General features: G+C 39.0%; 1 protein-coding gene and 1 non-coding gene across 2 annotated transcripts; both read left to right on the top strand.

The window, feature by feature from the left end:
- Positions 1–588: 588 nt before the first annotated feature.
- Positions 589–11,448, top strand: LOC110870256 (serine/threonine-protein kinase WAG1-like). Its single transcript, XM_022119448.1, has 3 exons — positions 589–643; positions 726–881; positions 11,138–11,448. Exons 1-3 carry the CDS (start codon positions 589–591, stop codon positions 11,446–11,448), a joined length of 522 nt encoding a protein of 173 aa, XP_021975140.1.
- A 7,265-nt stretch (positions 11,449–18,713) lies between these two features.
- LOC118481452 lies at positions 18,714–18,819 on the top strand. Its single transcript, XR_004865661.1, has one exon. It is a non-coding gene; the product is annotated as a small nucleolar RNA R71 (small nucleolar RNA).
- Positions 18,820–20,751: the final 1,932 nt, after the last annotated feature.

Genomic DNA, 20,751 nt, shown 5'->3' with positions numbered 1-20,751 from the left:
TATCGACCTCATACGTGAATCATCCTTATCGACCTTCCATCTCCACTTTTCTCGTTAACGACATCTCCTATAATAGCACAAAAAAACTCAGCAACTAATACTTTGCATAATTCACAAGTGTACATCGACAACTTTACACATTCAATACACAAAAAATATGAGATATCACAAAAGCAGACGCTATACACATGTGTACATTGGGTTAAAATTAGAGAAAAATCAGAATACACATGTGTACATCGCATTAAAAACAGAGCAAAATCAGAATACACATGTGTACATCGCGCTAAAAACAGAGCAAAATCAAAGAATTGAAAAAAAAACTCAGCAACTAATACTTTGCATAATTCACAAGTGTACATCAACAACTTTACAATTCAATACACAAAAAAAACTGAGATATCACAAAAAACAGACGCTATACACATGTGTACATCGCATTAAAACAGAGCAAAATCAGAATACAGGATCCAAAAAACTTAAATCGGAACCCTAATAGTCCAGCAGATCAGTAAAACAAAAAAAAGTTACCGGTTGCAAAATTAACGGTAACCCACAAGGTATCAAAGCTAAAAGGGATTAAAACAAATGCTACAAATTACCGGTGTTTATGGAGACGGTGACGGCAACGATAAAACTATCTGTAAACGAAAAATAAAATTAATAATAAGAAATATGAGTATAGTGCAGATATACAATGTAACTTTATCAACCTTTAAGAACAGGTGGGCCCCAGCACACATCTGGTAAACGGAATGATGACGTCAGAAGTAAAGGTCAGCGGAATTGTTTCGGATTTTCTAAAGGTGAAGAGGAAACGTTGCCGGAGTTTGTGGCGGAGCCGACGACGGCGTTTTCTGTGACAACCATAAAAATTTCATGTATCCGTACGATTTATTAATGTTAATGAAAGTGCTTGATGACTGTGCTGAATTACTTAACTGCTTTCTGATTACTATGTCATACGTACATGTGCTTGTTAACATACTAGTCTTGTGCAAAAAAGTTACTAAATAGTCCTGTATGCTTTCCTGAGTGTTGGGAATTAAAAGTATTACAAAAGATATATATATAGGACACTGATGCGTGTGTAGTGCGATATATTTTAGATGTATATTTAAGCCCTTTTTACACTTTTAGCCAAGTTTTAAATTTATAAAAACACGATATTCACTAACACTAAACACACATATGGGCAAGTGCACCCATCGTGGACGTAGTATAGTGTTGGTAAGATACCGAGGTCGTCCAAGGACACAAGAGCTTTTAATACCGGTTTATCCTCAACGTCTAATCAAATCAAAAAGTGAGAAAAATGTTTTAATCTAAGAAAATAAAAACTAACTAAATGCTGAAAAATAAAATAAAATAAAAACAGATAGACAAGATGAATCACTTGGATCCGACACGTGTATTAGTATAACCTTTGATTATTTTCGCACTTTTGCACTTGTTTAAGAGATTATCTTAGTTATTGTAGTAGGCCCCTCTTTTGAAGGCGACGTTACCCTCAACCCAGTAGTTTGAGTCAGCAAGGATACAATCCTAAAGGGTTGGATTATTGAAAGATAATGAATTAAGTTATTAATGCAAATTGTGGTAGGCCCCGCTTTCGGCGGTGACGTTACCCTCGGCTAAGTAGTCTGAGTCAGCAGGGATACAGTCCTAAATAGCCGGGTTATAGTATTAATAGTAGTTAACTTGTGAGGGGGTCAAAGAGTTTGGATCCCCGCCATCCAATACCTATGGGCATTGAAGGAGATCCTACTAAATTTGACCCAGGTCCCAAGCAGGACCTCTAAACACTGAACAAGGGCAAGACCCTTACCAAACCATTCCCTTAACCCCCGACCAGGTAGCCAACATACCTCCATATAGACCGTGGAGATATGAATGGTGAAAATCTTTTATTTTATATATACAGTAAAATAACGCCAAGACACCACGGACAAACGATAAGGAAAGATCACCTTCAACATAAGTAACTAGTTATTAAAGTCATTAATACAAAACCAAATAAAAAGTGCAAAAGATTAAAAATAAAATGTATTATACTAAACACTTGTCTTCACCAAGTGATGTAAGAGACTTAGGCAAACATGGCCTTGATTGTCAAGAACTCTTACGATCAATCTTGGATCCCGAGACGACTCACACACTCTACGATGGACAATGGATGATGGTGGTGGATGATGGTGTTATGGTGGTGGTGGGTGGTGGATGAAGTGTGAGAGAGGTGGTGTGCCAAGGGATGAGATGGAATGAAACCAAGCACTCCTATTTATAGGCTGAACAGAAGGCTGGGCACGGCCCCGTGTCCGCTGGACACGCCCCCGTGCCCGTCTGACACTCTCTCTCCTCATTAATTGTAATTCGCAATTACAATCAATGCGCCTGCTGTACTTTCACCACGCCCCCGTGCCCGCTGGACACGGCCCCGTGGTGGGCAACGGAAGCTTCTATAGGTTTGTCTTTGATGCTGCTTCTTGGGCACGGCCCCGTGTCCGCTGGACACGGGGCGTGTTCAGTCTTCTGCTTTCTCTTCTTTTCCTTGGAGGATGCCGTTGAGGGTCCGGGCAGTCTACTTTTATTCCTTTTCTTGTATTTATGCTAGAATTAGTTGTCTTTTTGCTTCTTTTGTGAATTTGAGCTCATTTCATCCTTGAAATACAAAAGAAAGACAAAAACACTCTTTTTCCAACATTAGTACTTAAAAAGGGTTAGTTTTATGCCTTAATTGATGTGATTTATATGTTGCATTTTACACACATCAAATACCCCCACACTTGAACTTTTGCTTGTCCTCAAGCAAAACTCTTTAAATGTGGCTTACACTCCCAAATGGAATAGGTAGAAGAGAAGGTTTTTGGCTTGTCCTAGAGTGTCGGGAATCCAAGATCTTTGTAAGTTTTATTTTTATTTATTTACAATCCTATTCGTTATGATTTATTTAGAACGTTTCATAAGATAAATTATTTATTCGGGCATAGCATGCCTTATTAAAATTCCATTTATATACAAGTTCACATACCTCACGGGAGATCACTCAACACTCGGCCGAAGGTGTAATTTTTAGTGAATCACTCGAGAGCGGCATGGAATTTACGCCTTCCATAGGCTTGCCAAGCAATCAATCCTCCTCCTTTTTAACTTTTTACCTTTGTAAATATCAAGAGGAATTTTTGGGTGAAGGGTTAGGCTTGGGTTAAAGGTGGGTGGTTGGGTTAGTGGTTAGTAAAAGGGCGAAAATCGTAAAAAGCGTCGGTTTTCGTGACATACCTTGTTTTTAGTGACTTTTTATTTTGAAGTAATTCTCCAAACAAGCTTTTTATATAGCTTTTGTTTGTTTTTGACTTCATCATCATTTTTTTTAAGTCACATAAAATGGCGAGCTTACGAAAAACCGAGCTTGTTACTAAAATAAAGGGTGAAAAATAAAAAATGGTTTTTGGTGGGTGAAAAGGTTTTAGGGTAATGAAATGAAAGGTTTAGGCTCAAAGGGGCTAACTAGGGGGATTTTGGGTAGGTGGTAAAAAAAATGAAAAATAATGGTGTAGAAAGAAAAATATGGTTAGTCCTAATGCCTCCATCACTTACTTACTTGGGTTTAAGTTGGTAAGGACCGGGAATGTATCATCGTGGCAAGTTCTAGAGTTGTAAGAACCAAGCGGCTATTCACACAAGAAACGAAAAATGAGCATTTAGTCTAAAGATGTATATTTGTATGCTCAATAAAGGCTCAAAACTCACTTTTGTGGGAATGGGTTTTTAATGTGATCAAGTATATATAATCGAATTTTTAACTAGACTTGTTATGCCGTTTCGTAATTTTCTTATATTGGTTCTTTATTATCACGACGCTATCGGTTGTAAATTTGTAAAAATATAACCTTTTTAGAACTTGTTATTTCCAAATCAAACCAAGACAAGCAAGTCGTAAAAAAAACGAAAAGTTTTTGAAAAAATTTGGGGTGTTTAGCGGTTCCAATAGAGTTTTGTGTAAGGCTTGTAATTAGGATTTGCAAAATTCAAGGTTTTAGCATCCCCCCCCCCACACTTAAATTACACATTGTCCTCGATGTGTCCCAAAAATAATATTTTCGGTTGATTAGAATGTGTAAAAGTGGGTTAAAAAGCAAAGATTTATGTTACTGGCATCCTGGACACGGCCCCGTGGTGACCGGGCACGGCCCCGTGGTCAGGTGCCAGTAACAGAAATTAATGAGTTAAGACAGAAGCCTGGACACGGGGGCGTGTCCGCTGAACACGGCCCGTGTCCAGTTACCTGAACTGGGTGTTTTTCTGCAGGTGGCTCAGCACGGGGCCGTGTTGGTTGGGCACGGCCCGTGTTGAGCCTTCTGTGACGGAGATTTGTGTCGGGTTGCTCTGTTCTTTGTGCATGGGTCCATTTTTCTTGTTCCCTCTTTCATCCATTACCACCATGAGTGTGTTTTATTCATTAATAACCATCAATCTTAGAGACCATCATATCATTGCAAACATAGAGAATTACATATAGTTAGCTAAATAACTAAGGGATACATGAGGTTATCATAAAGGTTCTACTTATTTAGGAAAATTTCGGGAATAGCTCCCCGATGTAGTAACACCCTTTAGTCGGTGGCTCCTCGGTTGTTGTTCAAAGCCATTCTTCTATCTCCCTTGGGAGGTAGAAGGTAGCTTCATTCTCTTCAGTGGCTTGAGGAGGAACACTCACCGGGACTCCTTGCACCACCCTTGGTTGAGGCATTTGGTGCATGGCGTGCCATTCGGCCGGAATGATGACCTCGGGTACTACATTCCACACTCTTTGGGTTATCACGGGAACCAAAGGCGGGGAAGCGAGAAGGTTTAACCTCTGGTGCAGGAGGTTTACTTCTCGAAGACAGCCCTCCAATCCTACCGTCAGATGATTAATACGGTCCACTAATGCTTCTTCTACTCCCGTCATTTCGTCTATGGCTTCCCTCAAAGCGTAAACATAGTTTACTAGGGAATCTTCTGCCGTGGACGAACTTCTTCCATTTCGGTTATTTCGTGAAGATGATCCGCTATTCCTGCTGGCCATTTTCTGTGAAAGAAACCGAAGATAACTAAACTTTTGTAGAACAGTACCTTGAACACGGCCCCGTGCTCACTGAGCACGGCCCCGTGTTCAGTGGTCTGCAGGATTTTTGTCTAAAGATTCTTGGGTTTTAAATTATTTTAACATTCTTTTACTGTGGTTTAAGCTTAGATAATTTAAAACAAAGTTATGGAACTAACTTTAAACAAGAATCCGCAGCCAAAAATCTTACAAACTTCTCATAGAAGATTGGAATCATGGGGTTTCCAAGCTTCCATGGAGGAGATGTTTGAAAAATTTTGGAAGAAGGAGAAATGAACAAAAGTGGAAAAGACAAGATGGTCCTTGGGAACCTTCTTTTAGCACTTACCTAGGATGGTATATGTGAAGATCCCAGGAATCTCTGCTTAGTGAAGTGATCAAAAATGAGCAGGAATCAGGCTGCATTTAAAGAAAACGACAGCACACTGGACACGGCCCCGTGTCCGCTGGACACGGCCCCGTGTCCGCTGGACACGGCCCCGTGTGCAGATGGAATTCTGACACAGTTTGTCCGTATTCTGACGTTCTGATCAGAAGGGAATCTTTTGATGAACACAGGGGCGTGTTGGCCGGACACGGCCCCGTGTCGGGAAGCTGTTTTATGAAGTTTGTTGCTACTAAGGAGCTTATTTATATCGGGTGGTTCTTGATTTGTTGGAACAACCCCAAAGTGCCTTAGATACCTTAATTGTCCTATACTAAGGCGAGAACGCAAGAGGTTATCGGTGAGGGTAATTCCTATTTTCATTCTAGGTGGATAAGTTCAACCCTTTTCCGGGCTCTCGTTAAAGAAGGTGTATGCCGAATCGCTCAGGTCTATGTATGCGTCGAACGAAGTCGATGGGGAGTCCTTCACGGCACAATCGGCACAGGGGGAAGTCTTTTCTAGGTATGAAGGTATTTTCGGGAGCAACGAGGTTGTCGGAATGCGGTTCCAACGTTTCCTCATGGTCATCATCTTGGGGCGGATCAATAAAATCCTTCCTAAGTTCTTTTGACCAATTGAGAATTAGTTCTTCTAGTTGAAATAACTCGTCAAGGAGCATTTCCCCTAGAATATCCGGCTGGGCGCATTCGAGGGAGAGATAGTGCTTATTTTTACTTTCGCCCCTCTTAAGGTTATAAGGAATCGGTGGGTCTATATAGTGGGGCCTGTAATTTAGAAAATAACATTTTAATTCCTCATGTTCGCCTCCACATAATCGACACCACACACCATAAGAGTGCCGAAAGTAAAAAGAATTACTATCACTCATGTTTGTGTCAGAAATTACCAACCGCCGGGATCTAACGGTTCTGTTTTCAGTAAGAGAATCTTGGGTACGGGGGCGTGTTAAGTGGACACGGCCCCGTGTTCAGCTTACTGTCTGACTTAAAACAGGATTGCCAGTTCCAATGATTGAGCACGGGGGCGTGTTCAGCAGGCACGGCCCCGTGCTGAGCTCTGCAGAGGCTGAAAAACTAAGAAAAATCCTAAAAATTAAAAAGAAAAATAAAAATATGATTAGGCCGTTGATTCCTAACTTTCTTAAAATCCTTGTGTCCCCGGCAGCGTCGCCAAAAACTTGATGCGTGTGTAGTGTGATATATTTTAGATGTATATTTAAGCCCTTTTTACACTTTTAGCCAAGTTTTAAATTTATAAAAACACGATATTCACTAACACTAAACACACATATGGGCAAGTGCACCCATCGTGGACGTAGTATAGTGTTGGTAAGATACCGAGGTCGTCCAAGGACACAAGAGCTTTTAATACCGGTTTATCCTCAACGTCTAATCAAATCAAAAAGTGAGAAAAATGTTTTAATCTAAGAAAATAAAAACTAACTAAATGCTGAAAAATAAAATAAAATAAAAACAGATAGACAAGATGAATCACTTGGATCCGACACGTGTATTAGTATAACCTTTGATTATTTTCGCACTTTTGCACTTGTTTAAGAGATTATCTTAGTTATTGTAGTAGGCCCCTCTTTTGAAGGCGACGTTACCCTCAACCCAGTAGTTTGAGTCAGCAAGGATACAATCCTAAAGGGTTGGATTATTGAAAGATAATGAATTAAGTTATTAATGCAAATTGTGGTAGGCCCCGCTTTCGGCGGTGACGTTACCCTCGGCTAAGTAGTCTGAGTCAGCAGGGATACAGTCCTAAATAGCCGGGTTATAGTATTAATAGTAGTTAACTTATGAGGGGGTCAAAGAGTTTGGATCCCCGCCATCCAATACCTATGGGCATTGAAGGAGATCCTACTAAATTTGACCCAGGTCCCAAGCAGGACCTCTAAACGCTGAACAAGGGCAAGACCCTTACCAAACCGTTCCCTTAACCCCCGACCAGGTAGCCAACATACCTCCATATAGACCGTGGAGATATGAATGGTGAAAATCTTTTATTTTATATAGACAGTAAAATAACGCCAAGACACCACGGACAAACGATAAGGAAAGATCACCTTCAACATAAGTAACTAGTTATTAAAGTCATTAATACAAAACCAAATAAAAAGTGCAAAAGATTAAAAATAAAAAGTATTATACTAAACACTTGTCTTCACCAAGTGATGTAAGAGACTTAGGCAAACATGGCCTTGATTGTCAAGAACTCTTACGATCAATCTTGGATCCCGAGACGACTCACACACTCTACGATGGACAATGGATGATGGTGGTGGATGATGGTGTTATGGTGGTGGTGGGTGGTGGATGAAGTGTGAGAGAGGTGGTGTGCCAAGGGATGAGATGGAATGAAACCAAGCACTCCTATTTATAGGCTGAACAGAAGGCTGGGCACGGCCCCGTGTCCGCTGGACACGCCCCCGTGCCCGTCTGACACTCTCTCTCCTCATTAATTGTAATTCGCAATTACAATTAATGCGCCTGCTGTACTTTCACCACGCCCCCGTGCCCGCTGGACACGGCCCTGTGGTGGGCAATGGAAGCTTCTATAGGTTTATCTTTTATGCTGCTTCTTGGGCACGGCCCCGTGTCCGCTGGACACGGGGCGTGTTCAGTCTTCTGCTTTCTCTTCTTTTCCTTGGAGGATGCCGTTGAGGGTCCGGGCAGTCTACTTTTATTCCTTTTCTTGTATTTATGCTAGAATTAGTTGTCTTTTTGCTTCTTTTGTGAATTTGAGCTCATTTCATCCTGAAAATACAAAAGAAAGACAAAAACACTCTTTTTCCTACATTAGTACTTAAAAAGGGTTAGTTTTATGCCTTAATTGATGTGATTTATATGTTGCATTTTACACACATCAACACTATATGGAATAACTTAGCACTTTAACGAAATGGTATCTAACCGAACACCCGGACATTACCCGAAACACTAAAATATTACCAGAGGCATTGTTTTTATTTTTCTGAACTAGTTACGGTTCCCGAACATCATAACACACCATATAAATATCTTGTAACTAAATCCCTAACTATATACTTGATTTTCAACTATGAAGTAACTATATGGTTTAAACCTAGCCTACTACCCCCCCCCCCAACCTATAATCGGCCAAAAAGGGCCCCACACCAAGATTATATCTTGTTATTATATTAGATCTTGTCTCATTATTAAGAACACATGAACCATTGGAAAATTGTGAGTTAGAAAGTTTATAAGTTTAACCTTGAGACATAACCTTCATTTCTCTAAACAACACTTCAACACACTTCTCTTCCTCCTCCCTCTTTACCTCTCGGCCGAACCCACACTCCCACACATCCACCTTCATCCAATCTTCTTCAACCATTCCAAGAGCATACAAAGGTGTTTAAGTTCATACAAGGAAGCTTGGTGGCTTTGGAAGTGGAAGGACCTCTCTTATTTTCTTTTATCCTCTTCATTTCTACACTTGAATCATCCCTAGCCTTGTGCTAGTGGTAAGAACCTCGATCTATCTATTTCACATCTATTTTAAGTGGTTAATGATGAATCATGATCAAAACATCAAGAACACTAATGAATCATATGAAGAAAACATGAACATAAGCTTGCTAGATGAAGATATCTTGATGAACATAAGTTGTTATGCTTGTTGATTATTGTTTGTTTGTAGAAATGGTGTTGATCATCATGTAATCTTGCTAGATCATGATTAGAAACATAATCTAGCAAGATGAGAGGATGAACATGTTAAAGGTTATGGATCATCCTCACAAAAGTCATGAAGTTGAAGGAATATAAAGTTTCTTGTAAAATAATGAACAAAGAAGGTTTAAAGTCTTGTAAATCTAAATGTTTCAAATATGATTTACCAAGAAACTAAGTTAAAATACAAGTTTTACTAAATCTTGGTTCTTATATAAATATACATCATTTTGGTGGTTAACAAAGTGAAGAAACACATGTGTAACAAGAAAAATACATGAAGAAGCATTTTTAGAAAATATGAACATAAGTTGTAAAGATCCATATTCTTTAAAAATGGAGTTTTTAAAGAGGCAATCACACTTTAAAGGGGTACAAGACTTACTAAATACACTAGCAAGTTACTACACATTTTTATAAACTTTCAAGTTCATGATGTAGAAATTAATGCTTGTTTTTAACAAGATTGATAAGTAAAGATTTTATATTGTTGGTTGAGGATTGTTTGGATGAATTCTTGAAAAGAAAATGATATGCTAATAAGCATGGACACCTCCGTTCACAAAGGAAACTCTGGCGAAATTTTCTAAAAATTCCAACACTTAGAAAATATTTTTCTAAACAAGCGTTACAAGTATATTTTATAACTTGTGTTTCGAATATAAACTTCGCCATAATTTTTGTAACAAAATACGAAGTGTCGGAGGTTGGTTTAATGGGTAAATATATATTTAGAATATATATCTTATACTAGAACACTTGTGTGGATACTTGTTTATTTTCTGAGATAGTTATATTATATTAGGGTAAAATAATATAACTTAACAAAGTACCTTGACATTAGAATTGTGTGGTACGTGATAGAAGTAATGAGTAGATAAACTGTACGTAGGATACGTGTTATGCATGAGAATCTGATTGCTATCTGTACCTTATTAGGACGTGCTTGATTTCCTGATTATTAGAGTAACTAATCTAACCGAGCAAACCAAGGTGAGTTCACACACTTTCTAAGGCATGGGATTCTCAGTGGTTGGGCATGGGTTAAAGAATTAAAACGGAACCTACATATCCTCCTTGGGTAGGATATGTACCGCCATCCTCCATAGGTAGGATGCCAATATTAATCCTGCGTATTCTCCTTGGGTAGAATACGTACGTTCATCCTCCTTGGGTAGGACAACAACCGTAAAAACTTACTAGACAAAACTCTATCATTAAGTCCCTCATTTTATATCGACTTAATCGCCGAGGCCAATGGCGAGCGGGTCATTAGTTAATAGCGCTATTAGATTTAACAAACCTCACATTGTGCCAGTCGGACGGGCGTGTACTAATGGACTATGTCAAACTGTCAATGATGATAGACATTGACGTAGGGCACAACTTATTTTCGTTAGTAGTCGATATGGTAACGGTCTAGTGGTTCACATGGGGAAGCCCCCACTGATCATGGATATGGTTTGGGTAATAAAGAAGGAATTGGTTAATCGTATTTTCAACTATGGGGTAACCCCCACGACAAGTAAGCCAGCAAAAGACAAACCATGTTTTCGGAAACAAATTAAAAACTAAACAACCAACCGTGAACTCACTCAACTTTTTTGTTGACTCGTTGTTACATGCCTTATAGGTCGTTAGATGCTTATGGAGCTTGCACGAGGAGGAGGTCGTTGGGGGATATGGAATGTTATGTCCCGTACTTAACATTTGAACTTTATGAACTTATTAAACTTATGTTTTGGTTTTACGTCTTATGCTTCCGCTGTTAACTTAACGTTGGTTATTTCCTTTTGGTCACCAATTGTATTGTGGTTGGTTTTATTTACTTAATTACGTTGTTCAATATGATTGGTGGCTCGATCCTGGTCATGTCATGCCTCCAAGCGGTGATACTCCGCATGGTGGATTTTGGGGGTGTGACATTTTCGAAGTCGTGTGTAGGTACACATGAATATCTAGCGCCGGAGTTGATCTCCGGTGACGGTCATGGAAACGGTGTGGACCGGTGGGCGTTTGGAGTGTTGGTTTATGAGTTGTTGTACGAAACAACGCCGTTTAGGGGAAGGAGTAAGGAGTGTACATTGCGTAATATAGGAACAAAGACGGTTAGGTTTGATGAGGTGGATGTTAAGGGAATGGCGCAGGCTAAGGATTTGATAGAGAAATTGTTGGTGAAAGATCCGCGGGAGAGGCTAGGATGCGCCAGGGGTGATGAAGATGAAGATAGAGAGAACGACTTCTTCCAGATCTAGGGTTGAATATGTTGATTACTTGATTTGAGAGAGAGAAACGAGATTTATGCAATCAATGCAAAATGGAAATTACACATATACCCTTTTTGTATTTTAATTAAATGGAAAAAATTAACCAAATAATTACCATCATGCCACTCACTTTAATCTCAAGATCATAAAAATCAAGGGCGCAGATCAATTCACGCAGTTCACTCTTGGGATTTTGTTCAAGTTTGAACCTAATCCTATATATATATATATATATATATAGGGGAATGTTCAAATGAAAACAACTAGTTATTGTGAAAACTCGAAAACTAATTAAAAAAAGCCAAAAAAACATACAAAAAATTTTTTTTTTTTAATTTTTTTTTTGCAATCAAAATTTCGCAGGTTTTTTAATATAAAAAAAAAATTTTCAAAAAAAAAAATTTTTTTTTGTGTAGTGCACATGTGTAATACTGCACATATGTATGTGTACTACACATGTGTATTATTACACATGTGCACTACACAAATTTTTTTTTTTTTTTTTTTTGGAAAAAAAGTTTTTTTTATATATAAAAACTAGCGATTTTTATAAAAAAATTGAAAAAAAAAAAATTTTGTGTGTTTTTTAGGCTTTTTTTAGTTAGTTTTCGAGTTTTCACAATAAAAGTGGTTTTCATTTGAACCATCCCCTATATAGGATATGGATTCTAAGAGAAGAATACCCTGTTTGAGAAACTTAAGAAACAAGACAAAAAAAGTTTTTTTTTAATTCTAATCGCTAATCTTTAAGAGGTTTTTTTTTGCATATATACTATAACACCCCGATATTTATTTATTTATTTTAAGTACTAATTTTTGGGAGTAAAATGTTAGGAAGAAAATGTAATAGATAAAATTTAAATTAACTAAGTTATTTGGATGGACTAGTTAAAAAGAATTGGGTAGTTTGAGATAAAAATGAACACATACTAAACTAGAAGGGTTAAAGATGGATTGTTATAAGTAAAATACATAACTTAAAAATTGAAAAGAAAAAGAATAGGGATGGTGATGGTGGTCGACTGCCAGGAGGTAAAAAAAGGGCAAAACCCTTGTTCATCTAATTAGAGCTTAAATTCTGCATACTAGAAGGATTTAGGGCTGTTTCCTTGTTGCATGATACATAATCTTCATCCTCAGAACAAGTTCTAAGCAAGGTAAGCCTTAATTTTGGTTTTTGATGAAAACCCATATAGTGGTTAGAAGGAATTGGTGTAAATGATTGAAATAAGAATGAATAGGTGATGAAATCACTATGTTGAAGTTGAAATTATATGTGTTTTTGATTGTCTTGATGAATTGGGGTAAAACCCATTTGAATGAACATGATGATATGATGATGGAACTTGAAATTGTCAAGAATTTAGTTTACGTTAATGTATAGTATGATAAATGGTAGATTTTGGTAGTTAATCATGATGTAGATGCAATGGTAAAGTGATTTTGTTGGTTAAAATGGTTCTTGATATGAATTGGGAAAAAGTATGCTTTAATTGCTTGTACCCATGGCTGGAAATCTTGTACGCACGCCATGTGTTCGATGAAATGTCTAAATAGTGATGAAATAGTTATGCATACATAATGTCTTGCAAGAATGTGTAGTATATGAAATGGATGAATAAGAATGATATAAATTAAGGATGATCATTTAAGGATGTTGGTTTGGAATTGTAGTGTAACACCCCAAAAACGGGTTTGGTAATTTAGACCCGGTTACTATTAAGAAACGGGTAAGGTACCGTTAGTGAGAAAAGTTAACCTGAAAAATGAGGATTTACTAGGAATAGTTAACCTAGTTGACTATTGGTCTCGTTAGTAGTAAGAGAAGAGTTGAAGCCTTATTTAATTAAAACGAAACATGAGGGACCAAAGTGAACAACTTGAAAGTTGTTGTGTTAAAAAGAAAACAACACACACACATACACACACATCGTGTGTGTGTTCATGAACGAGCAGGGAAAGCTCCCATGGAGCCAAAACCCTAAACTTCATCAAAATCTCCAAATTGAAAGGCAAAACGAAGCCCAACTTCACAACCGAGCATGAATTAGCGATCACCTTCACAAGGGGATCATAAGGTATGTCTTAAAACTTAGATTTGGTGATCTTGTTTGAGGTGGGTTATGATCAATCCATGAAATTGTATGAAATTAAGCATATAGAGGTGTTAGAAACACCAAATAGAACTTGTGTTATGAATAATTTCAAGTAATTGGGTGATTTAGAATGAAACCCATTGCATGAGTGTGAAGATGATGATCATGATGAACTTGAAGATGTTATAGTGTAATCTTGTGTTGTATAAGGTGTTGTATGTGACGTGATGTCGTGGTCACTATCAAATTTAATCCCCAAAACAACTATAGATAGTGGTAAGAGGGTATCGAACTCAGGGAGTATGTGGAAAGTATGTCGATTGTATAGCTTTGTACTTAACTACTAAAAACTAAAATCGCAGAAATTATAATTCAAGAGTTTGGATTGTTGTTTTAGAAAACTAAATTAAAAACTAATTTCAAATCAAATGTGGTTGTAAAACAGATTAGGAGAGAATAATGACCATCTTAGGTTTCAGTTTCTTTAAACAATTGTGTGTAATTCCAACTAGAAAGAGTTACATAGACATAACTCGTGTATAGATAATTGAAGTGATAAAAGGGAACAAAGTACTCGGATTATATAAACGCGAGGTTGTTTCCCGATGACCAATTAATCAATAACCAACCCTAACCCTTCCCGTGATATCTCGATTGCCAACGGCACCAAGAACGTACGATTAAGACTAGAAATTGCAATATGGATTAACAAATTACAATCAACCAAACATACACCATGATATTCAAGCAATGCAAGTTATCATTCTAGAAATTTAGAAATAAAACACACAAAAGTTCAAGAAACCTTCACCTAAGATGATCACCGAAGAGTTTAGCCGGACATGGCTTGGTGAATCATCATAATAGCAAATCCAATGTTCATGCGAATCGAAAATACAAACCGAATGATAGGAATTGTTCAAAACCAAGCAAGATAGCCAAAATTCGCCCCCAAGATGTTCTCCAACCGTTCAATGATGAGGAATCATGAAAAGACCCCATCAAAACTAATAAAAGTGGCAGTTACACTTTTCCCGTCAGGCTCCACCGTAAATTACGGTATCACCGTAATTTACGGTGATCATAAAAGTTTTATGGTGTTTCTCTACTGATTTACGGTGAGCTCCATATGAAAACCAGGTCCACCGTAAATTACGGTAGGACCGTAATTTACGGTGGTGAGCTGATTCGTCTTCTTTGTTTCGTCTCTTGTTCCACGCTCGACCCGTTCATCTCCAAGCTCTCCAAAGCTGCATTTAATCCATCTTTTAACTCCCGAACTGCACCTGAAACATAAGCAACGGTAGTTATCTAATTCAAGATAATTACACGATTAAGTGAAGGATTATTTCGTCGTTTAACATGATTAAGGGTTGTCCAACGGACCACCCGTCACATCCCCACACTTAACCGTTGCTTGTCCCAAGCAACTCATCAAATTAATTTCAAAACAAGTGATTAAATTAAACCAAGCAAAACAAGCAATCCTTTTACTATCCCCTTTTTAACACCCAACTAATGCACCCCTCTCTAAATCTCTCCTCTCGGCTACAAGTGAAAACTAGCAAAGATAAGCTAGATACACACTAGGCAAACGGGTGGTTGCACAATCATAGGCTTGTACCTAAATCGATCATTCTCCTAAAATGTGTCAAACATAAATGCAAATCAAAGGGACTTTCAAGGTTGTAACGCGGCTAGGTGTATAGGTAGGAAATGGAATATATATGAAGTAGCGAAAACTTGACCCGGTCTTTTATTACAAAAATAAACAAACAAACAACTATCAAACTTAACTACTATATACAAGATAACTAACATCACTTTTTTTTTATTTTTCATTGCTTTTTCTTTTTTTTTCTTTTTTTTTTAGTTCAACAATACAATAACGCATTAACCATATCTACTTCAAACTAGCAAAACTACTAATACTATCATTAACACTATAAGACCGGGTCAAATTTGGGTAAATTTTTAAGTAAGTAGCTAGGGGTAACAAATGATAAGCTTTTAAGGCACAAAATGGGCAACTAACTGTCCAAACCCCCGCCCCTCTCACTACCATGCTCATATATATAACTTATGAGGTCCAACCCCCCAAATCCCACACTCGCTCACACCAACGACGAGGCTACCTAAATGCCCTTATCCTTTTTGCATTCATGTCTAACTAAGGACTCAAATCGCATTCAAGCACAAGTTCTAATGCACCCCCACCCGTAGCCACTCTCATCAAAGATAAGCATTATTTATGTACAAGTGTGGCTACAACTCTCACCAAGAATGAAAAAGGTATCAAGGGTTGCCGGTGCATCAACTTGGGGTTAAATTAGGGCGTTCAAATTCTCACATCGCTTCACTTGGCTCAAAATTTTTCAAAAACTTCAAAAATTCCCCCATCCCCACACTTGGGATACATTGTCCCCAATGTATGGCTTTGGGAGGCTTTGATCACTAAACTCATTCAACATCAACATTAGCTCAAACACTCAGACCCCAAATTTCTTTTTGTGTTTTTCATTTTATATTTTTTTATGCTTTTCTTCTTTTTAACACACAACCCCACCAACAAGCACCAACCCAACAAACGACACAATCATACACCACCCAACCGTCCAACCATAAACAAAATAAAACTAAACTATGCACAAATTATACAAAAGAGAGAACACCACCTGACTAATAGTAGCGCGGTCCTGGAGGTCCAAAAATGGATGACATCATGTCATTCCATTCTCCGAATCTAAACGCGCCGCTGCTACTCCCTCCTTGTTGTTGGGCTCCCTCTTGCTGCCTCGGGTCAAGCCATTGACTACTTGAATGCCGGCCTTCTTAGGCACAACTTGGGTGGGACTCACCCAAGCACCATCCGAAATTGGATAGATGATTCCCGCATCCAACCATTTAATTACCTCCTTTTTAACTACCTCCCTTAGGTTCGGATTCAACCGCCTTTGAGCTTCTCGTGTCGGTTTGGCATCTTCGGTTGTAATGATTTTGTGCATGACAATTGATGGACTAATTCCTTTGAGATCGGCAATTGTCCATCCGATAGCTCCCTTGTTTTCCTTCAAGACTTCCAACAATGCTTGCTCTTGGGCCAACTCCAAATTAGAAGCAATAATGACCGGTAAAGTGTCATTATCCCCTAAAAACACATACTTCAAATGGCTCGGCAAGTCTTTGAGCTCCAACTTTGGCGGTTCCTCCAATGATGGTTTCGTACCCGAATCGATCTCCACCGGTAGACCCTCAAATTGGTGGGTCCATGGTGGTCTACCTTCTTTCAACGCCATCGCATCTTGCGCTTCCTCTTCAACCCGGAGTGCATAAGCATGTACCTGTTCAGAAAAATCACACAGGCAAATATCCAAACCATCCTCCTCATACTCATGCGGGTTGCATCCATCAACTATATCTGCCATGAAACACTCATCAACACCGTTAGCATTAGAATTGTTAGTAAAAACATTCAAACGCATTTTTCTATTTCCAAAAGCCATATCGACGGTACCAAATCTACAATCAATAATAGCATGTGCGGTGCTTAAAAACGGCCGACCCAAAATTATATTTTGTTGTTGCTTAGGGTCCGCCGATGAGTAATCCAAGACTAGAAAGTCCACCGGGTAATAAAACTCATCAATTTTCACAATTACATTTTGAACCATACCCCGAGGCAACTTATGAGACAAATCGGCCAAAACAACCGTTGTCTCCACCCTTGCTAATGGACCAAAGTCATATTGGTCATATAAGCCCCCCGGTAAAATGCTAACTCCGGCTCCAAGATCTAGCAACGCCTTAGCCATTTGAAAATTACCAACTTGTACATTAATCAATGGCGTGCCCGGATCTTGGAGCTTAGGAGGAAGCTCCCCATTTAAAACCGCACTCACTTGCCCGGTTAAATCCACCCGCTTAGGCACTTTCTTCTTGTTTTGCCTTTTTTGTGTACATAATTCTTTTAAGAATTTTGCATAAGCGGGGACTTGTTTTATTGCATCGAGGAGTGGGAGATTTATTTTTACTTGTTTAAACATGTCCCACATCTCCTCTTTTTGAGGACCTCTCAACACAATAAAATTTTTCTTTCCCGGGTCAAGTAAGGCCGATGGAAATGGGACTTGACTCGGTTCACCCTCAACTTTTTCATTCTTTTCATTTTCACCCAAACCCGGTTTTTTAACAATTGTTTCTTTTGGTTTAACCGGTGAAATTTCATCATCACTTTCAATTCCCGTGACATCCTCAACTACCCCCTCAACCAATTCGGGTGACAAATTGGCTTTAAATTCTTTTCCACTCATCAAAACACTAACATGATTAATATTAACGTTACCTCGTGACGAACCATGTGAAGGGTTTACCTTAGTGTCGCTTGGAAGTTGACCCTTACCTTTCTTCAATTCCGCCACATCGGTTGCTAATTGGCCCATTTGGGTTGTTAGTGATTGGATGCTTTTATCACGAACCTCGTCCTTTTGCATTCGCACTTCATCAAGTTGGTTCCGTTTTTGCATCTCCATTTGCATGCTCTTTAGCATTTCCATCATCTCGTTTCCACCCGAAGACCCCCCTTGTTCTTGACCCGTTTGGTATTGTTTTTGATAGCCTTGGTTATTTCCGCCTCGGTATCCACTTTGGTTATTGTAAAATTGGCGTGAACCAAAGTTACCTTGGCTACCTTGAAAATTCGGGTTTGCTTGATTTGAAGCGTTCCCGTACCGAAAATTCGGGTGGTTCCTCAACCCGGGGTGGTAGGTATTAGAGTTCATGTTGTTGTAACTCCTACCACCTCCTCCTTGACCTTGACCTTGAACCGCATGGACCTCCTCGTATTGCCCTTCCAACATCCCTTGGCAATTTTCAGCCGCATGACCTATTTCATTACACAAAGCACAAACATCATAAATTTGGTTAGTGGTTTGAACATTACCATCATCTATGGCGTGCACTTGAGGTCGGGTAGTGGTCGGTCGGGCTCTTCTTGAAGCTTGAGCTTTCCTCTTTGATGTAGTTGCCATGCTTTCCAAGAACTCCCAATCATCATTCTCATAATTTGTTCCAAAAGTCCCACCGGTAATAGACATCAAATCACGTGCATCTTCGGCGCTCAACCCCTCGTGGAAGGCATTCATCAACTCCCACAATTCAATTCCATGGTGAGGGCAATTTTTAATCATCATATTGAAACGCTCGAATGCCTCGTGAAACATCTCACCATGTTGTTGTTGGAAGCTTCTCAACCCCTTTCTTGCATCGTTGGTCTTTTGGGCGGTGTAAAACTCATCCAAGAAAGTTTGTTGCATCTCCCCCCATGTATATATGGATGCCGAAGGTAACGTGTAAAACCACTTCTTCGCCTTATCTTCCAACGAAAATTGGAATAATACCAATTTGATGTCGTCGGCCGAAAACCCTTGACTCCCAAGAGTGTTGCAAATTGAGTCATAAGCCTCTAAATGAAAGTAAGGCTCCTCCGTTGCCAACCCCTTGTACTTTGGTAAACTTTGCAAAGAGTTGGTTCTTACTTCAAATGTTCGCCCTTGATCATTATGAGGAATGACTACCGGTGAAGGGTTTTGAGTGATTACCGGCCGAAAATGTGCTTCAATGCCCCTCACATTTTCTCTAAGGTGTCTCCTTGGTACACCATACCTACCTCTTGGAATAATAGGACCATTTGGCCTTGGTACTTGCCCTTGTGGTGCGATTGGTTGTTGAAACTGTTGTTGTCGCATCGGTGGGCGTTGAGGTGGTCTTTGAAATTGTTGTTGTACATGTTGTGGTCGGACTTGTTGCAATGGAATAGGTGGTTGCATTGGTGGCCCTTGTGGTCTTGGCCGAATGTGTTGTGGTATAAGTTGTTGTTGTGGCATTCCACCAACACTTGCCATCCCTTGAGATTGACTTTGCACATACCCAAACTCCCCTTGATCACCATAACCTCCATAAGCGTACCCATCATCATCATACCCCTCAAAATCTTCAAATCCCTCATCAAAACCATCTCCTTGAATTCCCGAAGTTTGCCCAAATGGGATGGTCGAATACTGAAAACCCGATTGTTGTGGTCTAAAGGATGAAGTAGTATGCACAATAGTTGAATTTGGTGCAATTGTGAAGGTGGATGATGATTGACCCGTAGTTGGGGGAAAGAAGTGGGATAAGGGTGGGATTGTGGTGGATGGGTTGTAGGTGATGGCGGGTTCAGCTTGAGTGGTGATTGGTTGGGTGACATTGGATGGTGTGAATTCGGCGGTGGTATTAGGTAAGGTAGTGTTTGGTGATGGTTGGGTGGAAGTAGGTATAAAGGATGAGGTCGTTTGACCCGTTGTAGGTGGAATTTGTGAATCAGCCATGATGTTACTCGGTGTGATGGGTGAAGTGGGTGAACCAATGATCTTGTTTTCTCGTACTAAAACTCTGTTTTGTCTTAGCGTTCTTTCAATTTCTGGATCAAACGATAGCGGTGATGACCTATGAGAGCCTCTAGTATGCATACACCTGAAGTACCTGCACACTAAACACAACCAACGTAAACCCGAAAATAACAAAACAAAACTATTAAACTAACACACGTTGCGCACTACTCCCCGGCAACGGCGCCAAAATTTGACGTGATGTCGTGGTCACTATCAAATTTAATCCCCAAAACAACTATAGATAGTGGTAAGAGGGTATCGAACTCAGGGAGTATGTGGAAAGTATGTCGATTGTATAGCTTTGTAGTTAACTACTATTAAACTAAAATCGCAGAAATTATAATTCAAGAGTTTGGATTGTTGTTTTAGAAAACTAAATTAAAAACTAATTTCAAATCAAATGTGGTTGTAAAATAGATTAGGAGAGAACAATGACCATCTTAGGTTTCAGTTTCTTTAAACAATTGTGTGTAATTCCAACTAGAAAGAGTTACATAGACATAACTCGTGTATAGATAATTGAAGTGATAAAAGGGAACAAAGTACTCGGATTATATAAACGCGAGGTTGTTTCCCGATGACCAATTAATCAATAACCAACCCTAACCCTTCCCGTGATATCTCGATTGCCAACGGCACCAAGAACGTACGATTAAGACTAGAAATTGCAATATGGATTAACAAATTACAATCAACCAAACATACACCATGATATTCAAGCAATGCAAGTTATCATTCTAGAAATTTAGAAATAAAACACACAAAAG

This window comes from Helianthus annuus, chromosome 8, assembly GCF_002127325.2.
Source record: "Helianthus annuus cultivar XRQ/B chromosome 8, HanXRQr2.0-SUNRISE, whole genome shotgun sequence".
Taxonomy (NCBI): domain Eukaryota; kingdom Viridiplantae; phylum Streptophyta; class Magnoliopsida; order Asterales; family Asteraceae; genus Helianthus; species Helianthus annuus.
Note: the sequence above shows the minus strand (reverse complement) of the source record. Positions and strands in the feature narration are given on the sequence as shown.